General features: G+C 34.2%; 1 protein-coding gene across 5 annotated transcripts in view; it reads left to right on the top strand.

Moving 5' to 3' along the window:
* LOC149840972 (5'-3' exonuclease family protein) overlaps positions 1 to 11200 on the top strand; it is a 92895-nt gene extending 81695 nt beyond the window's left edge. For 3 of the 5 annotated variants that reach the window (XM_090003508.1, XM_090003506.1, XM_090003504.1), the window contains 4 exons: positions 9359 to 9426; positions 9580 to 9624; positions 10418 to 10492; positions 10638 to 11200. In XM_090003508.1, coding sequence (XP_089859634.1) covers positions 9359 to 9426; positions 9580 to 9624; positions 10418 to 10492; positions 10638 to 10748 — 299 coding nt within the window. In that variant the 3' untranslated portion in view covers positions 10749 to 11200. The remainder of the gene's footprint in view (positions 1 to 9358; positions 9427 to 9579; positions 9625 to 10417; positions 10493 to 10637) is intronic. The other 2 variants (XM_090003507.1, XM_090003505.1) reach the window with 1 other exon arrangement.
* Positions 11201 to 20645: the final 9445 nt, after the last annotated feature.

Below are 20645 nucleotides of genomic sequence, written 5' to 3'. Positions count from 1 at the left end.
GCCTTACAATTAATATAGTTATTTGCCGATAGACTGAGTCATCCAATGGTACTTGTATGTATTGCGAGCATTGTTATGAATGCTCGTCTTATTCAGTTGCTTTGTTTGATTGGTGGATAAAGTTAGTTACTCTTCACCTATAGTATCAGTTGGATTGTTGCATGTTTAGCACTGTGATCCTTACTGCTCTTGTATGTAGTTGTTTGCCTTACTAGAGTTTTGCTTACTCCACAGTACTTTTGTTAGATCTGCTAGTCTTGCTTTTCCTACTTGATCTAGCGATTATCTTGCTTATTGCAGCTTTTGTTCTTCCTTGTCTTTTGTACTCCTACTAGTCTGTTGTGAGACTGACCCATTTCATGGGCAGGTGGTGAGTAGGTTATACAGCTTGCGATGACACGATGACGTAATGCGTTCAAGGCGAGACCCCTTTTTTGACGTTGCGTTCCTGGGGACCCTTTTGGTAAATGTGATATAAAGTTTCTTTGAAAGCATCTCTTTTGATTAGAACTTAGGATTACTAAAACTGTATTACCAAAACATGGTTCTTCTTTTCATTTCAATAAAATGTATATTCGAATTGCAAATTGGTTTATAAGGGGAAGATTGCATTTGTGTTGTAATGCGGCCAAAGTCTAGGGATTTGCTATTTTAAACTTGATCTTCCGCTGAACTTCTGTTTCAAACTCTGATAAATGATTGATTTCAAAACTTTCAACCTTTCTCATAAAAGGTTTCAAGTCCACGATTTTGGGGCGTTACAGATGATGTATAGACCGCGACACCGGAAAGAGAAGAGTTTTTTATTAGTGGATGAAGGGCCTTCATGATTTGAGAGAACATGGTTCCAATAGATTTTGAATCTTCATTGGTTCTACTTTTTTCTTCGTGAGACGCTTCCAAAGAAGCTACCTTTTTGTCATCTCTTCTTTTAAACTTGGGGCAAAATGGTCTAATATAGCTCGGTTCTCCATGATTATGACAAGTCAATATAGTTCTCTTCTTGCTGTCATCATATTTAGACTTCCCATGGTAAGGTTTTGAAAAATGAGGTGGTTTATAAACATTTGTATTGGAACCTGATCTTGAGACGACCAACACATTATCCTTTATCTTCTTAGATTCAGACATAGATCTTAATCTAGTCTCCTCCATGCATACTTGAGCCATGACTTCATGTAAGGGAAGAGGTTTTTCCCTATAAATAATATTGACCCGAACTTGTTCAAATTGGGGTCTAAGACCTTTAAAAAAATTGGAACAATTGTTCCTCATACTTGTATTTCTTCCATTCTTGAGCATCATTAGGAGTCTCTCATATAGGCTCAAGTTTGGCCAATTGATCCCAAAGCCTTTTGAGGGTACTATAGTATTCTCTTACGGTTTTATGACTTTGTTTGCAATCATGTATTTTGTCTTTGATGTCCCATTTGTATGCCACATCTTTTTGGGTATATGTTTATCTAATATATTCCAAAGCCTCATCGACTCTTTCAAACTCAAGGGTATCAGAGCAAGGCTCCTCATGCATACTATCATAAAAAGGAAAAGAATCTTGACATGGCCTACTTCCCACTCTTTATAGGCCTTTTTATATTCAAGCATAGCCTTTTTTTCTTTCAATTTCCTTAAGGCTTTCTTCTTTGGATTCACCATCGGTTCCAACAACTAATTTTGTGAGAATTGGTTGTGGTTCCAATGCGGATCCATCAACAAAGTGCCACAAATCTTTACCCATGAGGATCCTTTTCACCCTCACGGCCCACATATTGTAGTTTTTTTCGTCAAATTTTGATAGAAACAATTATAATTTCTCTATCGGCCATAGTGGAGGAAAGAAAAGAGATAAGAAAGAGAAGAAAGCAGAGGAGAAGATAGTAAGAGAAAAATGTTGAAGAAGTTTGATGCACACCTCCCCAACGAGGCAACAAACCAATGCTCCACCAATCCCACGATCCTCCTCTTTACGTACAAGTTTCACCCAAGAGCACCGAAAGCTATGATATCATGTAATGAAACAACACGTGCATAAATAAAATGCTACAAAGTGGCTACAAAGGTGCACACACAAGTACAAAAGTCTCTAATGGGCCAAATATAAAGAGTCACTAAAGGCTAACACACGATCTCTCAAAAGAGAGTAAACACAAGTAAAAATAATAGGGCTTTATTCAAATATGCTTAGAAACAAGCATAACATAATACAAAGGAGGGAGTGCCTTTAAATTGGTACTCCCATACACAAGGGGCTGGCCTAACTAGCTATTGGGCCAGCTCCCAATAACACTTTTACCACAGTAAAAAATAAATAAAAAGAAAAGAGAATAAAATAAAAAGAAGAATCCTTCAGTCTCTAGTGGATTGATGCCTATTACAATACTAAAATGACTGAAATACCCTTGATGGGTATTTCAATTTACATACACAGAAAAGGATATATATATATATATAATACATTTTAACACTCACTTCCTTTAGTCATGCCATGTCGGGTCTCGACTTGGTACATCTCTCCAAGGGCATCATCAAAAGAGATTGTGGTGGACCTAACTTGCTCAAATTCGGGTCTCAACCCGAATAAGAAAGTAAATGAATGTTTCTTGCCAAGTTGCTTTTGCCTCATTTCAATAGAGGGGTCTTCCCACTTAGGCTCAAACAAGGCAACTCATCCCAAAGAGCTTAGAGGGTACCATAGTAATTTCTCACTCTTATCCCTTTGTTTAATCATTCAAATTTTCTCTTGAAGAAAATATTTTTGTGCCAAATCTTTTTACACGAACATGTTTTTGAGGAAAATCCAAGCCTCACATGTTTTTTTGAACTTAACTATATTTGTCGCGATCTTGAGTTCTATACTCTTATGGAACCAAGAGATGATTTGGGCATTGCCGGCATCACAATCTTCCACCTTGATGTAGTATTTTTTGAGTGCTTTATCTCTTTCTTTATCACTAAGAGCTTTAACTTGGTTACCATCCGTTTTGGTGAGTATGAGTTGTGGTTCATATTTAGTACCACTTACATATCCCTATAACTTTTTGCCTTTAATATGATGCACCATGGCGGCGGCCCATATCAAATAGTTGGAGTCGTTTAGCTTGAATGTGATCACCGTCGTGGATTCTTTTTGGCCCATCTTGATGTGAGAGATGCAAGGCTTGTGTAAGATCCTTTCTTTGCAATCACGATCTTTGAAAAAGCTTTACACAATCCCAAGAGCCGTAAGCTTTGATACCATGTAATAAAACAAGTAAAAATACAATAGAGAACCCAATAATGGTTAAGAAGAATACAAACAAAGTGCACTCGCACTAATCCACCAAGGGATGACAGCCACAAAATAAGAATAAACCAGAGTTACCGGAAGCTTCTTAGGTAGATGGAAAGCATACTTTCTGGAAACTCGCTTCAGAAGCGCGATACTCCTCGCTTCCGAAACTTCATGGGATTCTTGATTCTCCCATGCTTCTTTTATGCTTCCCCACATGCATGGTCTATGCTTCCTATATGATTTCTCATGTTTCTTTTCATGTTTTTCATGTATCTCCTCTCATGCTTTCCATGTACTTTCTCTAAATTGGTAACCATCATTGTTAGATTTTATGAAAAATTTAACTCTTTTACTAAAAAATCCTAAAATATAAGAATAATCAACTTTATTTTAGTTTTTTTTTTGCTTCTTGTTCGATTCCTATCCAGTTACCATTGCTTCATTTTTTATTCCAATTTCGCTTTCAAATTAATACTTCGTTTCCCACTTCCTATAAATTTTAAAATGCATCGCTTCTCGCTTCCGCTTCCTAGTTTGACAACCTTGGGATCAACTCAATAGCACAACACATGCACACAATAGCCACGAAGGGCCAACAACAAAAGACAAAAAATATAAAATTGATTTTTAAATGCTTAAGAAAGCATTGAGAAATACAAAAGGGAGAACCCCTATTTATAATACAATGGAGAGGTAGTGGGGGCAGCCCAACTAGTTATTGGGCTAGCCCCCAACTAGCATGTTTATGACCGTTGGGGGCATCCCAATGACTAGTTGGGCTATTACCCCAACAACTATATTATGTAAACAATAAAAAAAGAAAGAAAAGAATAGAAATTAAAGGACAATCAGCCTTTACTAGGTTGACACCTATTCTATTACCCCAACAACTATATTATGTAAACAATAAAAAAAGAAAGAAAAGAATAGAAATAAAAGGACAATCAGCCTTTACTAGGTTGACACCTATTATGTATGTTAAATGGCTGAAATGCCCCTGATGAGTATTTTAGTTTACATGAACATATATATGTGTTTGTACAAATACACATACAATTTAACATTCTTGACTTGGGGGCTTCCTTTTACAACTCGTAATGAGAATGTTATTTCTGATATATACAATTATGCACTTATTGAAATGTATCATGTGTTTCAATCGTTGATGGGACATCTTTAAAAATCAAAAGTATTGGAACTTTAGATTCTAAAAATTCTCAAAAACTTTTTATTTCAAAAATTAAAGTTCTCAAATTGAATTTAAATGTTTTTTCTGTTTTTTAAATTTTCGACCATGGGTAAAATCTCCTTCTCATAGAAGGGTTCCTCTATGCAGGATCTCTGGATAGGGAAGCTGATTGGGCAAGGGCATAAGAGAGGATATCTTTACTTCATGGATTTTTTATCTCTTTCTTTTAAATCTTTTTGTAATTATGTCCAAGATAAAGATATTGTAACTTGGCTCATAAGACATGGACATCCAAGTTTATCAAAAATGCATCTTTTCCCTTTTGTGGAAAAATCTTGGAATGAAAAAGATATTGTTTGCAAAGCTTGTATCCTTGAAAAAATGAAATCAATTCCCTTTTGTGGAAAATTTATGAAAAATGAAATGAAATCAATTCCTTTTCGAAATAGATCATTTATTTCTAAAAGACCATTTGAGTTAGTGCATTCGGATATGTAGGGTCCATATGCGGTCATGTCTAAAGGTGGCTACTTGTATTATGTTATATTCATTGATGAATTCACTAGCTATGTGTAGGTCTACTTCCTTAATCTTAAATCGGATGTGTTCTCATTTTTTTAAAGAATTTCACATGATTGTTAAAAACCAATTTTAAAGCAATATTTCTATTCTTAGACGCGATTCAGGTGGAGAATATATGTCTAATGACTTTCAAAATTGTTTGAAACAAAATGAAATTTGTCATCAAAGATCATTCTCTAGAACTCCTAACAAAATAGGCCAACGGAAAGAAAATATAGACATATTATAGAAACTGTTAGGACCCCACTCATTTCTTAAGACATTCCTAATTTTTTTTGGGTTGAAGCCGTTTTGACTTCAACATATTTGATAAATCGTATGCCTTCTTCATCCTTATAAAATATTTCTCCATTTAAAAAATTATTCAACATGACACCCGATTTCAAAAGATTATGGATTTTTGTTTGCAAGTGTTTTGTCCTTACCCATAAAAATGATAAATTATCTCCAAAATCCATTGAATGTGTTTTTGTTGGCTATGGAAAAAATAAAAAAGGGTATAAGTGCTTTGATTTCAAAAATAATAAATTGTATATTTCTAAAGATGTGACTTTCTTGGAAAATGAGAATGGCTTTGATAAAAATAATGATAAAGTAGTTTATTCTTTCTTATTTGATCTCTTACCAAAGGAAGAACATGGTTCTGCTGAACCAAGTGATTGTGAAATAAATCATAATGATGATAATTCTATTTGTGATAATACTAGATAATGATGTTCATGAAGTTAATGATACTTTAAAATCATCTCGTAGTGATCATAACATTGTTGAGAATCCTTCTAATAATATAGAAGTCTATACCCGACGTGAAGAAAGAGACCAATCATGTGCTCTTGAAAAATACTCACAAAGTCTACCTCTAGAAGAATCAACCCTTAGAATATCCAATCGTGTTTTCATCTTCATCCCTCCAAATAGATTTGTATCCTATGAATGTTTTTCTCCAAATTTTGGAACTTGTTTAATAGCACTTCATTCTTATTATGAACCATCTCATTACAATAAAGCCAAAAACTACTCACACTGGGTTGAATCCATGAACATAGAACTGGAAGCCCTTCGTAAAGCCAATACTTGGGAAGTTGTTAGCTTACCTTCAAAAAAGAGGCCAATAGGATATAGATGAGTTTTTAAAGTTAAAACTAAGAGTTGTAGGACTTTAGAAAGGTACAAAGTAGGCTAGTGGCTAATGGTTACTCTCAAGAGTACGAAATTGATTATGAAGAGACCTTTAAACTAGTAGCTAGAATGACTAGTGTAAGGACCTTGATAGGCATTGCTTCCATTCAAAAGGGGCCCATTTACCAATTAGATATCAAAAATGCATTATTTAATGGTGAACTTAATGAATATTGAAAAAGGTAAAACTCTTAGATTAAAAAAATCTTTATATGGTTTTAAGCAAGTCCCTAAGGCTTGGTATGATAGATTAGTAATGTTATGATTTGTTTGAGTTATCGATCTTGTTATACCTCTAATTGTCAAGAATACAGGTACTAACATTGTTATACTTCTGCTATATTTAGATGATGTGATAATCATTGAGAATGACAAAAAGGGAGTTGAAGAAATAAAACTATTCTTAAGGAAAAAATTTGATATGTCTGATATGAGATTTGAGATATTTTTTAGGCATAGAGGTTGCATACTCACATAAATGGTATATTTTGTCACAAATAAAGCTTGTTGCAGATATTTGTGCTAAGTCAGGAATCTCAAATGACAAGAAAGTAGATACTCCTGAAGTTGTCAATGCAAAGCTAAGGCTAGAAGATAGAACTCTACTTGAAAATCTAACAACATACAATTGATTGGATCTCTCACTTGTCCATCACTAGACTAGATATTGCTCATGCCGTTCACTCAGCTAGCCAATTTAAGCATGTTCCAACCATAATGCACATGAATTCAATTATAAGGATTGTTCGATACATCAAAAATTTCATAACAAAAGGGTTTTTCTTATCCTCATACTGATGCAGATTGAGGAGAAAACCCTAATGATAGAATACCAATAATTGGTTTTTGTGTATTTTTAGGAGATTCCATAATATCTTTGAGGTGCAAGAAGCAAAAAAAAGTATCATTGTCTTCTAATGAAACCGAATATCGTGCAATGACTATAACTATGTAGCTAGTATGGCTAAGAACTCTTCTTACATATATGGGCGGTGTCATTTTCAAACCTTCGAAGATGTGTTGCTATAATAAAAACACAATTTACATTGCAAGCAACCACACCTTCCGTGAGCAAACGAAGCATATGGAGATGAACTGTCATCATGTACATGATGAATACCTGAGAGGGATTATTGAGTTGTCGTATGTCATTTCAGAGTGCCAGCTTGCAGATTTCTTCACTAAAGCTCTTTTGGCTCCTCGATTCATTTTTCTCCTTAGCAAGCTTTTGGTGATTACACCGTCGGTTTGAGGGAGGGTGTTAAAATATATATATATATATATATATATATATATATATATATATATATATATATATATATATATATATATATATATAGAGAGAGAGAGAGAGAGAGAGAGAGAGAGAGAGAGAGAGAGAGATAATACCCTCTAGGGGTATTTTTGTCTTTTCATTCATATGTAATAGGTGTTGCCCATTAGGGGCAGCCTTGTCTTTTTCTATTTTTGTCTTTATAACTTTGTGTAAGGGCATTAATGTAAATGACCATTAGAGCTGTTGGGAGCTCCCCAACGGCTCATAGAAGCCTCTTATAAGGGGCTTTTGGTCCCTCTCTATGTGTGCTTGTCTCAAACATTTCAATATAAATAATTTTTATTTACTTTTTGCTCTCTTGCTCTTTGTGAGTGGTTTGTGTTAGCCCTTTGTGGCTTATTGTATTGCTTTTGTGTTTGTGCACTCTTTGTTCTCTTGTAGCTCTTTCGTGGCACACTTTGATTTCATTACAATCCATACCTTCAACCACCCACTAGTTTACACTTACGAAGCAATAGATTTCACAAGGCCAATAATAAAATTCAAGAGAAAAAATTCCAGACAAACTATCATCATCAGCCTCTCTTTCACAAAGTCTATTCAAATCAGCAAGATTGTCAGCAATTATCATGAAACAAACTAAGAAACAGGTCTGCCACCAGGTATGTCACACCAAAAATCATGTTAAAAGCATAGTTTTAAAACCCAGTGACTTGCGACTCGACTCGGCATGGGTTGACTTGTGACTCGGCCGAGTCATGATGACTTTATATTTCTATAACATATATGTATATAATATGTTTGTATATATTGTGCAGCTAATTGTTACATATAATATATATTATAGTATACATATTATGTATGCCAAAGTATATATATTACATAATTAATTAGGCAAATATATCATTTATATATAATATACATAGTACCCATGTATATACATAAAAAAATATATCATATATGTATGACTCATTCTATGACTCGGCCAAGTCAAGCTATGACTCAGCAGAGTCAAGCCATGACTGCCAAGTTTTGTTATGTTCCGGGTCATTCAATAATTTGACCTGGCGAATGATTGAGTCGAGCTGAGTCACCCGAGTAACTGAGTTGACTCGGCTAGTTTTTAAACACTGGTTAAAACTTTCCCTAGTCACTAAATCCTTCAACTAGCCATGGTTTCTCTTAGTCTATCAAAAACGACCCAAACAGAACAGATTTTTGCCCTTGAAAATAAAAAACCTGTAAAGAACTTTCTAAGCCCATGTGATATATATTTATATTTACAGGCAGCAACTTCTGTAAATGCAGAAATTGGATTTAATCTTTTTTAGTGTGTACCAATTAATTTGCTTGTCTGCTTCATAGAAAAGCATTGCCAATGGTTGTGGGAAGTGTTCCACAGACACACTGAGGATTGGCATGTTGGTTTTGTTCATCTAAGTGCTAACACACACACACACACACACACACACACACACACACACACACACACACACACACACACATATATATATATATATATATATATATATATATATATATATAGAGAGAGAGAGAGAGAGAGAGAGAGAGAGAGAGGGTGTTGGCATGTTGTTGGGTTTATTCATCTAAGTATTAACACAAGCCAAATCTCGTAGCATTGGTGAGGCATTATTTATTGCCTTGTTGCTTCTAAAATTTATTTAGCTTAATAGTTTTTTCTTGTACATCGTTTCCTTTATTCTTTGCATTATTATTATTGTTAATTCATTTTCTCCTGTTTTGCATGTATATCTGGTAAATTCCTATGATTGTCAATCAATTTCAAGGTTTCTGTCCAAAATCTGAAAGTGTATGGAAAGCATCTGAATGATTGTCTTAGTATTTCTAGGCACTTTGGAGAACTTACTGCAACATGCTGATGAGCTGGAGGATGAACGATTGAAAAAGGTAATGACAGTATATTAGAGGGTGTAAGATATGCCAATCATTTATTCAATGCTACTAATATGCTTAAATTTTGTTGCATGTGCATATCTGTGAGCTTTCTCTAGCAGCCTGCTTGAGTGATGCTGATTTTTCTTAAATGTTTTATTATTACAGGCAATCATAGCTAACGCTGACCAAGCTTTGTTAAGCAAGAACTTGGTACGGCCTTGAACTTTCTGTTTATCAATAGAAGTAGAATTGTCTGATTTAACATTAGTCTCCTGCTTCTATAGGCGAAATTCTACAAGAACAATAAAATAAGAGATGAAAAAACTGTCATTTATCAAACATATTATCTAATCAAATGCATATCCAAATTGCTTAATCCCAAAACTGTTGAAGTGCTCATGGAAGATCCAGAAGCAAGTTAATGCTGAAACACGGAGAATCAACCTCGAAAATCTTGCTTGGTTCGTCTGTACCACGTACAATTGACAACAGTGTGTGGGTCAAACTTTTAAAGGGTAAAAAATAATTTCTTCCAAGATGCATACCTTTTGTTAAACACTTATGTTAATCACTGGACGTGTCCAGAGATTAGCTTGATGTGTAAGTGCTTGAGAGTCCCTTCTGAAATTTGGGCCTGCCTTGAAATTTAGGCACTAGATTGAAAATCAGCTTGACCTCTCTCAGTTTGCTCTCAAGACTATACCTGATTCGTACTATTTTTTTGACAAAGATCTATCTAAAATTCAGCCTTGACAGGTTCAATTTTGAACTATAATATTCACATTTAAGATTAAAAAAAAATCTCACTACAACTTGCTATTGAGTATTGATCTTCACATGTTTTTTCCATTTATCTTAATATTATTGTTGTTTCAAACTTTGCAGCCATCTATGGCTTTATGTTCCTTTTGTTCCTTACCTTTTCATGGATGCACGATACCATTTAGGAATTGAAACGTGTAGAGGATTTTGTTTCCCTTTGTTAACATTCTCTTTTCTCCAGGCAACTTTACGCTCTGATCTTCCTCATTATATTGTACCTTTCGATGTGAAGAACTTTAAATTCAAGAAACCTGAGGTTAGTTTTGACGTGCACATGCATATATTAAGCGTTACATGCAGTCTTATCAACACGTTCTGCTTTTGTCACATGCTTCTTCTCAGCTTGCTCCTTGTCTTTTTTTCCTTTAAAATTATCTGTTCATTTTTTATATTTGATACAGGATGATGGAGAGAAATTCATTAACCTGCTAAGAGCAATCAGTGCATATGCTGAAGGTTCATCTTCTGAGTATATCATTAAAAGAGTACGGGCGTTATGGAACAAAATATGAAAGGAAGAAAATTTCTTGCTCTCTTCATGCTTCATGCAGATGTTTACATTTGAAGGAATCCTTGAACAGGAATTACAGCCATATGCATAATCAATTTGGTGGAAGAAACTGGTGGGCAAGAATTAGCCGCATTCAGATCATTTTGGGGGAATTATAATCCTGGGCTATTTGGTGTATTGGTTCTTGCTATTGCTAAAACGGCAAGGGCAATGATGGCATTGCATGTCTCATTGTTCATAGCTAAAAGGAATTTGCCATTATTGGTTCCTTCTCTCCTCATAAGTGATTTTTGGAAACCACAAATTTGAGAGAGAGAGAGAGCAAAATGTTCTTGTATTATGATACCAAGGCTTGTCAAATTCTATTGTAGCATTAAACGAAAACTGCTGATGTGAATTGAACGATGCCTCAAGTTCTGGGCTTTGTGTTGTAGGGAAGGCTATACTTTCAAACTTTCCTGAGTCAAAAGGAAAATTCAAATTCCAAAACAAGCTGGCAAATATTGATGATTTTTGAGGGAAATGCAAAAATAATTTATTAAATAGAAACAGGTGGAGGATGTGAGCATGAGGATGAGAATATAACTGGGAGAGACTCCCTATTATTAGCTAAGAGGAATATGTACAACGCAACCAAGTACAAAATTAGACTGATATTACAAGCCTGAGCAAAATCTCAGGCTTTGGGCCTGTTCTCCCATGTATAACACCTGCCACAATTCATGGGCCTCAGCAATTGTGCACACGTCTCCACCGTAGGCATAGATCTGTCAACAATAACATCTCGCAATGCCTCTGAATACCGATAAACCAAGGGTCCAGCTGTCTTCAACCCTCAAATAACTTTCCTCAACCAACAACACCAAGCAGCATTGTCACATTAAACCTTAAGGCCCTGTTTGGATAACATGAGGCAAAACCAGGTTTTTTTCAAACCTGGGTTATGAAGTGTTTGGATGACCAAAACTTATTCTCAAAAAATTTTAAAAGAGAAGAAAAATGAAACAAAAAAGAGGTTGCCATTTTCTAGGCTAGTGTTGCCTTCGCCAGCGACACATACCCGACTATTATCCTGTTCGTTGCTGGCTGGATATCAAAAACAAAAAAATATTTGAAACAAATATAAAAAGCTGGCCAGCCAATTTCCTAGCTGGTGGCTAGCCAGACAATGGCCAGCCAGCACTTTTTTTAAATGTTAAAAAAGAAAGAAAATTTTCTTGGCAGACAGCAACCAGGAAATGGCCGGCCAGTCAATCTTTTGAAAAAAAACTTAAAAAAAACATTTCTGGCAAATTTCCAGCCGATCACAGGTGGGATTGGCACTGCCCGCTGAGGGAGATACTAATTCAGCCATTTTTGGTTAGTGGCCGGCTAGAAATGACTGGATTAGTAAGCGGAAGGGGTGGCTATTAGAAAAGAGGAGACGTTGGAGCCCCCCTCACCTAAGGGTGGACATCGGGCGGGCTTCGCCCGATTAGGGCCCTATCCATGTAGAGGCCCGAGCCTAGACTGACCCAGTAATATTTGAGCTTGGGTCAGTCTGGACCCTTTAGGTCCAACCTAGTTAACGAGCCCAGGCCCGGCCTAAATCGGCCCTGAGCTGCAAAATGTGGCCCACACTCGATTCGATATGAGCCCGTCGGGCACCCGGCATAGTGGGCACTCCTACTCCCACCCCACCCCACTCGATAAATCAGGTTTGTGAAAACCTGGCCAAGTGAAAAAATAAAAAAATGATCATACTCTACGACAAAAATGACATGTTTCTTGAAAACTCTACAATTTTCGAAAATTTGCTCGTTGTCCAAAATCACAAGCGTTTATTATTAAAAGAAACATTTTAACCTTTACACAATGGACCTTTTAAGGTTTGAGCGATATATCAGTATGCTTCTTGGGTATCACCCCCCCTCAATTAAAGATAGATTCACATGATTTTTTATGCGGACCTCACGAAGTTTGCATAAATATATTTGTGAACCTCCTTTTAAACTGATACATCAAAACATTACAAATATCGTACTAAATTTGCATATATAATATAAAGTTCAAATAACCATATATGCCAACCTCAAAAGGTCCACTAAACTTCCAGTAACTGAAATCTGTAGAAACTTTGCAAATATTTCATTAAATTCACATATATAGTTCGAAATTTGCATAACCATATCTGTGATTTCTTTCGTGGTTAAAACTTCATAAAATGACTTTGCATACATAGTGCAAAGTTCACACAACCAAATGTACATACTTTGTGTAACTGAAACCTCTCAAAACTTGCAAGATCCGCATGAAAATAACATGTTCATACAACTTCATTCCCTTAATTAAAAAATGAACATGTTCATACAATTGCATTCATTCATAAATGAACCTGCTCTTTCAATCATTTATTCATTCCATTCATTAAAAAATGAACTTGCTCATGCAATCAATTATTTTCATTGAAAACTTTGGCACAAACTTCATGATAATCATCATCAACTAACTCAGGTTTTGGCATTCACAAAAGCAAAGGCTTCAAATGTTGTACATGCCCACTGGGAGACATATATTTGTTCCTGCATGGATTTTGTGCAATTAAAAGATGTGTATCTTAAATTCTGAAGTTCTCTACTTGGGTTTCGAGGACTACGTCGCACATGGTCATTAATTGATGAAACAGAAAAATGCTCAACATCAAGGGGTTTGTTCTTTGGCTTTTTAATGACAATTAGATTATTATTTTTGTTTGTAGACCCTCTCTTCTCTCAAGCAAATGTTTGAGGAAAAATCACATCCTCTGCAATCCGACTCTTGATCTTGTGAATCCTGCAATCTGACTCAAAGCATGCACTTGCTCCACTAAGGACTCATCCTCCACCTCCTCAGACTCCTCGGCATCCTTATCCGCACTCTCCACAACTAAGGCCTTTTTCTTTGATTGATGACCATCAACATCGTTCACCACCTCAACATCTCCACCTCATATCTTCTCTAAAATCTTCTTCACCTCAACCATGGCATCCTTCTCTTGTTATTTTAGTTGTTAACGATATGCTTACCATCACTTTTTTATAGATGAAAATAAACCCTAAAATGTGAACCATCACTTTTTAAATAATGAAGCATTATTTTATGAAGCATTATATTTAATGCTAGTATGGACATTCGCAAAAATATGAAAGGTTCACATTTAAGTCTTTAGGAAAACTTATGAATCTTGTGCAATATTTGCGAAGTTTTGATAGGTTTTAGTTACAAGAAGTTCGTAGAATCAGTTGTGCAAATTTTTTTCTATATATATGCGAATTTTGTAATTGTTTCTCAATGAGATCTACAAATATGGGGGATTTGCACAAATAATGTGTTGTGAATTTTTGTGAAGTTTACACTCAGAAAAGTTCTCAAATTTGATACTAACTTCACAAAACATGTCATTGTGAATATGCTCTTTGTATGCAAATTTTTTGAGGAATTTATGGATTTTTTGATACATCACAAATATTAAAGATGAATTCCATACAAATTTCCTTATTAGTGGATTTCTGTATGAACATTAAATATGACCTTTATTATATAAAAGGTTGAATGTCGCACCCCAATGTGCTTCCCTTTGGCAATAATTTTTTATGACTATTTTTGGCGAATCATAGGTAGGTTCAATTTTTTAATGAATTGAATGAATGCAATATATGAGCATGTTCAGTTTTTGAATGAATGAAATTAATGTAATTGTATGAGCAAGTTTATTTTTTAATGAATGAAAAGAATGCAATGTATGAGCAAATTCATTTTTTAATAAATGGACTGAATGCAATGTATGAAAATGTTTATTTTTTAATGAATGAAATGAATGCAATATATGTACAAGTTTAATTTTTAATGAATAAGATGAATGCAATGTATTGGCAGATTTAGTTTTTGAATGAATGAAATGAATGCAATTGTATAAGCAAGTTCATTTTTGAATAAATGCATATTCAGTTTTTTAATGAATGGAATAAATGCAATTGTATGGACAAATTCATTTTTGAATAAATGAAATAGATACAATTGTATGAGCACGTTCATTTTTTGAATGAGTGAAATTAATGCAATGTATAAGCAGGTTCAGTTTTTGAATTAATACAATTAATGCAATATATGAGCAAGTTTAATTTTTTAATGAATAAAATGAATGCAATGTATGAGTAGATTCCGTTTTTGAATGAATGAAATAAATGCAATTGTATTAGCATGTTCATTTTTTAATGAATGAAATGAATGAAATGTATGAGTAGGTTCATTTCTTGAATAAATGAAATGAATGTAATGTACGAGCATGTTCATTTTTAACAATTTGATGCTTGGACATCTTCTGCAGTATGAAATTAAACATACAAAATACATATTATATTAAAACTGGAACAAATATTTAAAGTACATTTACATAACAATTTCAGTAGGGTTTATATACAATCTTTAACAATTCTGTCAAATTTACACAATTTTTGATAATTCGCTTAAATTTATATCCAATGTTTTACAAATTTGCAAAGTCTAATTCTATGTATAGTAGGACCTTTAATGTGTGTAACAGTCGAAGCTTAGCCATCCTATAAAAAAATAAACCACTTTACAAATAAGACATTTGAGTAATTGATTAAAAAATAATAAATATAAAGAAGAAATTCTTTAAACAACTCTTAACAAATAGATTACATAAGACATTGAAGAATTTTATAAAAAAAATATAAATACCAAGAAGCAATTCATTAAACAACTCTCAATAAATATACATTTTGCAAAGCATGGGTAAACAAACTTATTGTTATTTGTGCTTCCGCATATTGTGGCCAACCTCACCACATACACTATACTTGTATAGCACAATATCCTTTTGTTTTATTCTCTTTCTCTTCACCTTAGGTCATCCTGCTTTATAAAATCTTTTTGATGGATAGATAAAAATAAGAGTTGATGGAGCGATGTGTGAGACAATATCCGCCATCGGAATTAATCAAAATGTATGATATATAGTTTGATACAATTCAACTTTGAAGAACTAGTCACAGTAATCCTTTAGTTACTTGCCCATGTTCAAAATATATGTGATCATATGTTCGCATGGAATCCCGCAGATCTGCCATAGGCACCACAACCCCTATCTTTTTCTCTCTGACTTCTTTCTTTTCTCAAAAAGTTTCATTAGCATAAGAAAAAGCTTCTCAATAAGACTAATTAGGGGCTTTTTATATATGACGAGAATTCACGCATTGAAGCTCTCTAATATATTAGATGTTAAGCACCTATAGCTTTTTATTGAAAAGTGATTGTTAGCCCAATGTTTTGGATCAATGTCAGTATCAATATAATGGTATGCGACTTCATCTTGCTCTTGGATTTTTTGAAGAAAATAATTGCATTGTCGTCTTGTGGTTGCTTGAAATGTGCTCCACTAAAGTGCACTTAGTGGTGAACTAATTTTTTTAGAAAAGTTCTTTTTCAAGTGCTTTATGAAATATCCAACATGACATGTACACCATGTGTGGGGAACAACATACTTTAGACCCTTTTGCCTATCTGAGATAACTGTAAACTGTAATTTATCTTTATAATCATCGAAGATAGCGAACTCTTCGTTCACATGTTCTAAAAATCACGCCCATGCATCTTTTAACTACTTATCAATAACTGCAAATGCTACCAGAAACATCTCATCACAAGGATCACTACTATGGGCCTACAATAATATATCCATATATCTTCTTTTTAAGAATATTCCATCTACCATAAGAATTGAAGGGAACCCATTGTGCATGGACGAACATATAAAAACAAATAAATCGATCTTTTTGATTGGTCTGAATGTACCTTAGTGATCCTTGGTTAACCTTCATTAAATAATCCAAATAGGTAAAAAGTATCCAGAAGGACTCTTCGAATGAACTATATAGTGCCTCCATTATTCGTTCTCGTCTACTTCATGCTTGTTTGTAAGTAATCTTCACACCTTTCTCGTGACTGATGTCATTCATGATTTCTATTAAAGCTATTTTGGGGTCATCATGATTGCATTTGTGAATAATAAATTAAATCCACTTGGAAGATACTTTTTTTACTATAAGGTTTTTTAATAATCCACCATATTGATGATCACTTTCATACTTCTTCACTTGAACGACATTGCTTCATGTATCTTTGTGCAATGAATCTTTTAGGGTCAATCAACCATAGCCTGTGGGTTCTTTCTTGTAAATATCATAGTGGCTTTGTTATTGGAGCTCTTCATGAATTTTGTTTTATAGTTATTCTTTATCACATTATCCTTAAAAAACTCTCGTTAGTGCTGAAGATCATTAGATCTTTTGCTGAAAGCAATTTCGTGATCATTTGATCCAGTTGTTAGTCACTAAAAATGTTCGCAATCATTAAGTTTTTGTTATGCAACTCGTCATACAACTAAGATGTCTCTACTTTGATGATTTGAAATTTTTCTTACTTGTATGAAAAAACCCATTGAGTTAGAACATGTTCAACCATGCTTCATTAGTGTAAAAAATAAAACAGTTTTATTGCCTAACAAATACTCATATAGCTTATACAACCATACCAAGGGTTTGACTTCTCACTTGCAATTTGTGCAATATTTTCAACTGCTATTATTTATCCAATGTCTTGGTCCTCTCCTATCATTTCATCAACGATATCATCTGATTTTCCAATGTGTACTTCATCACTACTACCATTAATTGATTATTTCATTGCACAAACTAAATCAAAATTTATCGTATTTATCACTTTTTTTGCTTTCATGCATGCAATATTCTAACATTTTCAACTTTCAATATTAACCATAAAAATATAGCATTCATCATCATACCTACATCTCAAGCATAAATTACAAAGTCCAACAACTTTTACTTAGCTTAGTCATCTTCCCTAGAAGGTTGAATGCCATCCACATTATTGCGACCAATATCATTAGCATTGATTTTTTCACGTAGTTCAATATCAATTGCTTATGAAAGTTTTTCATTGCCTGCATGTCAAAAATCTATATTCCTAATCAGTTCAACCAACTGTATGCCCTCCATGTGCCTGAGCTCAATGTTTGGGACATGAATATTGTTCATTGTTTAGGATAGTTGGATGTTTGGTAAAGGAATGAGCTTGATCAATGGTGCCTAAGATAAATGAACATTCTTCACAAGATTCTTATCATTTCATTCATCAACTACTTCTTGTACATCACTTTCAACTGCTTGTTTAACTTCATAAGCAACAACTTTTTGTTCGGCTTTGCGAGCAATTAAGTAAACATCACTACTACATAACATCGAGTCTACATTATCATCATGCAAAACTTTTGTCCATATTTGTTGTCTCTCTACATTTAGAGAATAATTATACAAGAAGCTCAATAACTCTTTCGCATATCCGATTTTATAAGACATCAAAGCTATAAATTTTTTAAAGATATTATTTTTAGACACCATTATAGATCTCCAAATAGGATAATCAATGAGACGATAGTATGCTTTAACCCTTTTAGAGGTCATCATTAACAAAATATAAATTATACTTTAACCATTTCAGATGTCATCATTAACTGCATACAACAACCATGCAATATATCATTCATCTAATAAAAATAGCATGTGAGAAAATACCCTCTATGTACACTTCATACATTCAATTAACATAATTACTTACAATAACCACTCTGGAAACCCTTATTCAATGCTTGTGTACAATAAACCCTAGCCTCATTACACAAACTCAAAAACATTGAATATTAACTAAAAGACAAGTGAACAAACATAAATACACATAGGGTTATTAAATGATCACCTTTCGACCTAGCCTTAGAAGTCGATGCAAAGGAAACCAAAACCTCATCGGAATGCAACAAAATAAATTTATAGGAATCATCGCAATTTCTCGGGAATCATCGCAAGGTGAGAGAAAAAATGTTGATGTTTCTAGAAGGAAAATGGTTAGAGTTCTTCCAGAAATAAACTAGAAAAAGAAACAAAACAAACAAAAATGACTTTACATATGATTCATCAAGCATTCGAGTGTAAGAAAATTTGCATGCCGAAAACTTGAGCAAATCTCTCTTTATTTGTGATCTACTTGAGTTTCTTAATTGAAATACATATGTTTCTATGCAAACTTCATACTATATATGCGAAGTTTGTTTGTGATGTTCTGACCAGAAAGCTCACAGGTATGGGTATACGAACTTTGTACTATGCAAATTTAGTGAAATATTTGTTATGATATATTAACATGAGGTTCACACTATATATCACAAATTTCATGTCATATGAGAATTTAGTGCGATATTTATGACGTTTTAAGGTACCAGTTTAACATGAGGTTCGTAAATGTAGTTATGCAAACTTCGTTAGGTCTGCAAAAAAAAATTTGTATGAACCTACCTTTAAGTAAGAGGGTGCGATACCTAGAGAGCGTACCAATATATCGCGTGAACCTCAGGAGGTCCATTATGTGAAGGTTAAAATGATTCGTTTAATGACATATTTGCAAATTTTTGAAAATTATAGGGTTTTTCAGAAAATGTATCATTTTTGTTGTACAATACAATCATTTTTCGGTGAAAAATAGGGTGGAACCAGGTTTTCACAAACTTGGTTTTGGGGTGCAAAACCAGGTTTACACCCAACCAGTGCATAAAACCAGATTTAACCTCTAAACTTGGTTTGACACCCAAAACAAGGTTATTAACCTAGTTTTGGGTGTCATCCAAACAATACCTCATTGGTCTCCTCCCTACTTCTATTTGCCTTAGAACCTTATCAAGAATAGATGTCTCTCGCATTTGTAAGTTGGCAACATCTTGAAACACCCCAGCCACCAAATAGGAGCCATCTTCCTACCGCGGAGTATATGCAAGCCATCTATCAGTTCCCACATACTAGGTAGGACATTCACAAATGTAAGTTGTCATTTTTCAGTTGAAAACTCTTGTAAATGTCCCCAAAATGTGCGAACCTCCAAAAAAATAGCACAGGTAGGACATTCACAATTGTATTTGTGAATGTCTGCCTGTCTGTGACATTTTTTTTATAGAGGACATTTGTGTGCCTATGTCATGACATTCGGCCTTTAGCGGTGCTTTTAAGCACCGCTAAAGGTCCCAGTTTCGATAGGACCGTTAGTGGCACTTTAAAATGGTGCTAAAACCAATTGAAAAAATGATGGGCGCATCCCCACAAGGGCTTTTTGCGGCATTTTGAAGTGCTGCTAAAGATCCTAGGTGCCACTTTAAAAGCACCACTAAAGCATCTTTTTTGCATTTTAAAGTGCTTTTGTGCATTTTTTTGTATGTTTTTATTTGATGACCACCCATTGGTCAACACACGTGTTCCATTTAGGTAGCTATGGATTAAGCAACAATCACTTTTTCGCAAATGTCAGAGTATTTGGTTAAAGGAGGTTCACATATTTTAGGGACCTTTGCAACCATGAGTTGCGAAGGTCCCCCAAATATCATTTTTTTTAACTAAATACTCTCACATTTGTGAATGTACTCACATTCGCATGTGAATGTCCTCACACATTTGTGAACGACCTCATAAAAATAAATGGCATAGGCAAGGGGACATTCACAAATACATAACGATATTCACAACTCATAGTTGCGAAGGTCGTACTGTATTTGCAAATGTCCTCCTGCCTGTGCCATTTTTAAATTTTTATTTATGGAGGTTCACACATTTTGAGGACATTCACAAGTAAGAATTGTAAAGGTCATGTTGTATTTGTGGAAGGGTACAAATGTCCTAAAAAATCAAGAATCCAAATTTTGGATATACAAGAGATTTTGTCAAATTACTAGGTATTTCAAAAAATTGCCACTTTGCAAAGAGAGTACAGTCATTTTTTCCCCATTAGTTTTTTTCAAAAT

This window comes from Nuphar pumila, chromosome 4, assembly GCF_984573655.1.
Source record: "Nuphar pumila chromosome 4, dmNupPumi1.hap1.1, whole genome shotgun sequence".
In the NCBI taxonomy this organism is placed as follows: Eukaryota; Viridiplantae; Streptophyta; class Magnoliopsida; order Nymphaeales; family Nymphaeaceae; genus Nuphar; species Nuphar pumila.
Note: the sequence above shows the minus strand (reverse complement) of the source record. Positions and strands in the feature narration are given on the sequence as shown.